The sequence below is a fragment of the Mastacembelus armatus genome, chromosome 11 (genome assembly GCF_900324485.2).
Source record: "Mastacembelus armatus chromosome 11, fMasArm1.2, whole genome shotgun sequence".
Classification (NCBI taxonomy): Eukaryota; Metazoa; Chordata; class Actinopteri; order Synbranchiformes; family Mastacembelidae; genus Mastacembelus; species Mastacembelus armatus.
In genome coordinates this window covers 11,696,969-11,703,350 of record NC_046643.1, presented here as the reverse complement: position 1 = coordinate 11,703,350, position 6,382 = coordinate 11,696,969, and the positions used below count along the sequence as shown (strand labels likewise).

The 6,382-nt window shown below is 39.9% G+C and overlaps 1 protein-coding gene across 8 annotated transcripts in view; it reads left to right on the top strand.

Annotated features, from left to right (window-relative positions):
* Positions 1–867: 867 nt before the first annotated feature.
* runx1t1 (RUNX1 partner transcriptional co-repressor 1) overlaps positions 868–6,382 on the top strand; it is a 95,005-nt gene continuing 89,490 nt past the window's right edge. For all 8 annotated transcript variants that reach the window (XM_026300603.1, XM_026300596.1, XM_026300600.1 and 5 more), the window contains exon 1: positions 868–968. In XM_026300603.1, coding sequence (XP_026156388.1) covers positions 875–968 — 94 coding nt within the window. In that variant the 5' untranslated portion in view covers positions 868–874. The remainder of the gene's footprint in view (positions 969–6,382) is intronic.

Sequence of the window (6,382 nt, the reverse complement as noted above, 5' to 3'; positions counted from 1 at the left end):
ATGCACCTTCTCCACAGTTGGTCATGTTCCCAACCCAGCACTGTGTCAGTCATCTCGAGCAGTTTGAGATATATCATCATATGGCCGTAAAGCTTCTACAGGTATCATAAAAACAGATACTCTTTACTAAAACTTTTTTCTTCCCTCACATGTGGTTTCGCTTTGATCAGCTGTGACCATGAGATTCTTACACATTCAATCCTCACACACACACGCTACCAACCATAACAAAAACATCCCATGTTTTAATAGAAATGGATCTAGACTTCTTCTGCTTTATTTCTTTCATTCTTAATATTAATTCTTAATATTTCTAACATTTTTTATGCAGATATATACATCGTGGTACTGTCTTTGAAAGATAAACTTATATGATAATAAATATTTCCTTACACTGAGGCATAAATGAATCTCTGAATGTTGCGTGCTGCTTATTCTGCTGCTGGTGGATTCTTGTAACAGATTTTAAGGTGGTTTTCAAGCACAGGTTTTAACTCGTAATGTCAACTTTACGTCCATCTGTATTCTCTCCTGGCAAAATAATTAATATGACTGAAGGGCTTGTTTTTCAAGTGATTGCTTTTTTTTTGTATTTCCAATGAGAAAAAGCAAAGTCAGGACTTCCTGCATGGGTTTTATCAATAGTTCTTCCTTACCCTGAAGTCTGCAAAAGTTGTTATTTGTTTTGTACAAGAATGGCAAAGAAGCTTGGATGACAAAGGGGAAAAAAACAAGGAAGTTAAAACCCAGCAGAATGTGAGCGAGTGAGCGAGCTGAGCTGAGCCAAGCAGCTAGAGAGTAGTTGTTTTTTTTTTTGTTTTTTTTTAAAAATTCTGCCTCCATCTTTTTTTAGTTTTTGGAAGGCAGCCTAAAAATGTGCCTGTCGCAGATGTTTGGACAGAAGGTGTTTGCATGCTGTTCGTTTATACACTGCCATACGGGACACAGTATGACCACCACAATAACCAGTAAGTAACACTCTCCATGTGCACAACGCCTCGCCAACTTCTACCTTCTGTTTTTGAAGGGAATGCGTACCCCTGTGGACTGAGACGTACCTTGAAGCTCCTGACCTGCCACAACGCCACAGATAATGACATTGCGATGGTAATGGTTTTTATCTTAGCAATTGTTTCGTGAGGGAAAACAAACAGTTTTTATCAAGGTTTTACTAAATATCTGTGTGTGAATGCGTGCGCGGGTGTAAACGTCTGTGCAGGCACAGATTGCTTGTCAAAACACCCACACATGCAAACTTCTTCTTCATGACATGGTAGCTTTACTTCACTATGCACTACTGCAGAAAGCTACCCGGGCCATCTGTCATTCTGCCCATGAAGGTGAACAGACTGTGTGCCTGAACCGGTTCCAAGTTTCCCATGCTGCCACTCCCACTACATATTGCAGGAGTACAGTATCACTGTCACCAGCTTTATGCTGCATATTCATCAGTTTCAGCAGTTTGTTAGAGTTCTACCATCAACCCTGGTGGCTTTCTCTCAAATGACCCCCCAAATATAATCATTTGATGCACAGTGAAATATGGAAACATCAAATAAACCTCAGATTAACACGTTGACTATCCAGAGTAACAAGAATCAAATGTTATGATTACTTAATGAAAGGTTGAGTACAGAAAGTGACAGGGCTTATTTATTGTAAGAAAACAGCTAATATGTGTCCGGTTTGCAGAACCATTTGTCATGTGTTTGAAGCGTCTCTGCAATCACGTGTAAAGACAGCACTTCTGTTCATCAGCGATTCTCACTAGTTCAGTGGAAATGAGGCAGACTGACGCAACTCCAAACATATGTTGCTCATTTTTATTCCCCTTGAGCCAAAGTTTCCTGTTTGAAACCTGGGATGATTTAGCAGTGAGAGAGAAAGAGATCTGTTTTGGTCATGAATGTGGCATAAGCTCATATAGTCTCACACAAACACTGCATGTGGGTTCCACAATTCCCTGAATACACCACCATTATTTTGAAGCAATGAAAATATGCAGTTCCACTAACATTTTAAAAGGTTTTTCGCTACTTGCAGCCTATTATTTGCATCCTCACATCAGCGTTTGTAGTACTTAATTTAGAAACTTTAAAAATGCATCCTTTTTTGGAAAATGTTCGTAAAGGAATATTTCACTCTAGGCGTGATAAACCTCAAGTAAAATCTAGCATTTTTGTACAGGCAGTTCTTATACATACTAGGTCATTTGATATAAATATTCGTGAAGAGGTACAGATTTTCTATATATGGCACAATATACACAAGATCAAAGTTTTTTTTTTTTAATACCAACATTCATTATTAATAGCCACCCTTTCTGTCATGCATGTCATAATCAGATGGCTGATGGCTGTAGTAATATGGCTAGTTTTAGAAATAAGGTCCCTGCTGTCGTCCTTAATATCCTGTAGGTGTAGTGACCTCAAACAAATAACAATCAGGATTCCATTATAAAAGAAATAATTACATATTAGATATGAAATATAAATCTACTATTATTTTATAAACAATCAGCCTGTGGAAAATGTTAATGCACGAAAATGTTTGGATTTCACAGAGTCTGCAAAATTACATTATAGTTCATTTTAATTTCCCAGTCATTTTTCTTTCATCACAGAGCTTTACTAAGCTCAGCATTATAAAGGGAAAAACTATTATATGTAACTGGATAGACTTTGCTCCTGAATAACCACTGTTTCAGAAGAGTGTACTTCATATGCTATAGGTCTGTGAATATGCATGGTTCTGTTTTTTGGTGGGATCACATCCAGGCAGCAGTGAATAACACTCTTTGTTGAAGGAGCCAAATGTCTCACAAAAATTCAATTTCTGAAACTACTTGAATAAAAGACCTTAAGCAGAAATGAGAACATCATCCAGGCAAAATTAGGCTCAAAGCAATTTTTTTATGATTCAGGCTCTGGAGGAAAAGGTTACTGTAAAGTTTAAGCTTCTGTTCATGTTCTAAGATTCACTTATTTTCAGAATTTTTGAAGTTCTGATTAAAAAGACGCACGTAAAGTAAGTTTTAAAGTTAAAGTTGGGAATATAATGAGCTTTAACAGATATATGTGAGTCTAGAAGTCACGGACATTTGGACTGACTTCAACTAATCATTCAGCTGCCATGAATTACGTTCTATTATCAGTTTTTCTATAGCAGAAGGAAAAAATAGCCTTTAAATTGGACACATTGCATATTTGTTTACCTCCACATGTCTCTCATTGACATGCGAATGCTCCCCTATACCCCCCACCTCAAAAAAAAAAGAAAAACATCAGTTATTAAAATTCAGGTAATGTATTCCTGTTTTTGAATTCTATTTGAGAAACGTTATTAATTTCATATATCAAGTTCGGAACGGCCATCTGTTCGCTGCGCACCGCTGCACCTCCCTCCATCTGCCCCTGAGTTCCCCGTGCGCCATTCTGCCGCCACCGGCTCCAAGTTTTTATGCACTCCGGCTTTTTGATTTGTCACTCATCAGCATGGCACGGGCCTGGTGAGGGCACTCGGCAGAATCGGTGTCGGTGACATCTCAGGTGACTCAAGGCCCCACTGAGGTTCAGTAAGTGACTTTGACCAGCCATGGCTGACACCTAATGACATTGTTGAACTAACTATGGCTGTCTTTCTCCTGCCTCTTTCTCCATTATTCTCTGCACCTCCTCCTCCTATACCATCTTTTCTTCCTTGTTTTGTTTTTAATCTCAGTTTCTTTTCCTCCTCCTCTTCTCTTCTTTGTTTAACTCTGTCTCTCCCCTCTGTGTTCTCTCCTCCAGCTACAATGCCCCTTTTCCTCCCTCCCTCCTTTCTGTAAGTGGAGGAAGCAGATTGTGCAGTCGGCACGGTGCGACGTGTCCCTGCCACAGTTAATTTAGCATCTGTGCCTTCATGAATATGAATACATTTACACGTCCAGGATATAATTAGGTGGTGGAGTGTGGAGAGGGTTCACGACACTCCAGGTGGGGAGAGAGAGAGCGAGAGAGAGAAACTGACATAGAAAGAAACAGAAAAAAGGTGGAAGAGGAAAAGAGGAGCAGGTAGGGCTAAAACAATCTCGCAGGCACTGTGACCTCTGTCGCTTAGCTAAGCACTCACATCAATCACACAGAAATGGCTGGAACTGCATGACTGAGGGGGTTTACATGCCTGGCACAGAGAAGTAGATGCAGATGCAGAGGCAGACCGTGAGGCCACTTAAGTTTACAGCAAAATGCAGTTTTGATGCTAGCTGATGCTTGCCTCGCATACACACACATGCATGTGTATGTAGATGTTAGTAAGGATCATGTTACACGTTGTTTGGGCTATTGATGAAGCTATGTAGAAGATTCACAACAAACGCGTCACTTGAAAATACCAGTGAGCATCTGGTTTGATGGCTTCATGTTTACATCTCTGTTTTTTGCAGATGACAGTCTTTTATTTGTTGGACTGTAGCCCTTGCCCTTGTGCTGGTTATAACGGTTATTACAGACAGTAGTTGGCATGAGATCTGCGACCACCGTCATGACGCTGAAGTCAAAATGTCATCTTCAGGGTTCATATTAAAATATTTTAATATTTTTAAGTTAAGTTTACCCAATGTGGTGTGTGTAATTTTGCATATGTTTATAATGCAGATTTCTCTTGTTTTTGTGTGCTGCTTTGTTTGTTTCAGTAAATCTGTAAGTCATTCACACACTGCATAATGGTTTATTTGCCAAAGTGCTGTGCTGTTTAGGCACCAGGGAGACACAGTCTCCAAAATGTTTAATGTTGTGTAGTTTAGCCATATGCCACTGTTTTACAGCAAGCATTGCCTGTGTCATTACACCCCGGTGCATTGGGCGCTTTCCATAATGAATCCATAACGAGAATTTGCTGCAAATGAATAGCCCAACATCTTTGGAGATGTTTGTTTAACACAGGTGTTACCCTTCTGTAAATATGATGGCAAGATGCCGTATGACAGGGTAAGCTGCCAAACAGAGGTTGGTGTTGTGTGTGGAAAGCAGACATCCTTTCTGTCTTTTCAGTTTTTCTGTGGAGTGAGTAAGGAGGGATGACAACTTGGGGCTTTAAAAGTTAAGTTTTGCATTCAGTTTTGTCCGTGTTCCAACCTGACTGACATTACAAAATCACTCCTCCTAACCAGCTTTCACAGTGAGCGATTTGAATGAGGGAATGTTTTGAAGTGATACGACAATCTGCTCATCCATAACAGACTGGATCGCTCCAGTATCAGAGATGCCCTTCAAAGTGAAAAACAACACTGTCTTTAAGGTTAAAAGTTTGTGATAGAGCTTGCACTCTGTCACTGTTCCCCACCAAATGCTCACCAGGGGACCAAGCAAGGTAATTGATTTTGGATGCAGTCATGCAGGGGTAGTCCCAGTCACCGCAGATAAGAACGAATTTCAAATCAAAATTATGTCTGCACTATGCATATGAATCAGATCAGGCCTAATAAAATAAAGGTATTAGCAGGGAGGGAGGGAGAGAAGTAATTAAAACAACTCACCAGGCGCTGTTCTCGCTTCGCTCTGGAGGTCTCAGTACCTAGGGGTAAGTTAAAGAACATGTAGCTTTCAGCAGGAGGCACAGAGGTCATCTGACTTGAACTTCATTTTAACTTTTCTGAAGGAGGTGATGCTGAGGTTCACTTGTGTATCAACTGTAACTTTTTTTATTATTCTCTACCATATTGAAAAATACAGTATAAAGTGAGGATTTAACATAATGACTCGTAGTAAATGAGATAAAAAGATAGACTCAGTCCCAGTCAGTCAGACCCAGACTGTACAGACCAAAAGGGTGTTGCACTTAATCTAAATTGCAGTTGACTTAAACAGGCCCAAATGGAAGAACACCAACAGTACCTGAAGCAATACATGTCTGTTTAACCAAGCCATTTTCACAGTTCACACTGAAGTTTTAGTGCTCGAATTTTTACCTACACTGCTCTCACTGTCTGCCAACGCTGTGTGTTATATAAAACACACAGCACACATCAAACACACACATCTCTCGCTCTCTTTCCCATCCATAGTTCGTTGACCAGCCCTTTTTGGTAGCATGGGTAGAAGTCATTCTCTTTGTCTATTGTCAGGAGCTCTATAGATTCTTTGGGGAAAAGGGATTATTCACCCCTCTCACACACTCTGTCTTCCTCTCTTTCTACTCCCCTCAGGGCTTGCCTTTGAGTATGTCCCTGGATGCTCTTCCAGTAGCCTCCTTGATCTGGACCCCTCTGTGGCTCTCTTTCATTCTTTTTTTTGGTACATTTTCTGTTTTCTTCTTTTTTTTTTTTTCTTTTTTTTTTTACAATTTCTCACTATCATATTCCCTCTAAACCTACCATTCAGGTTTTTTCCTGTTTTACACCTTT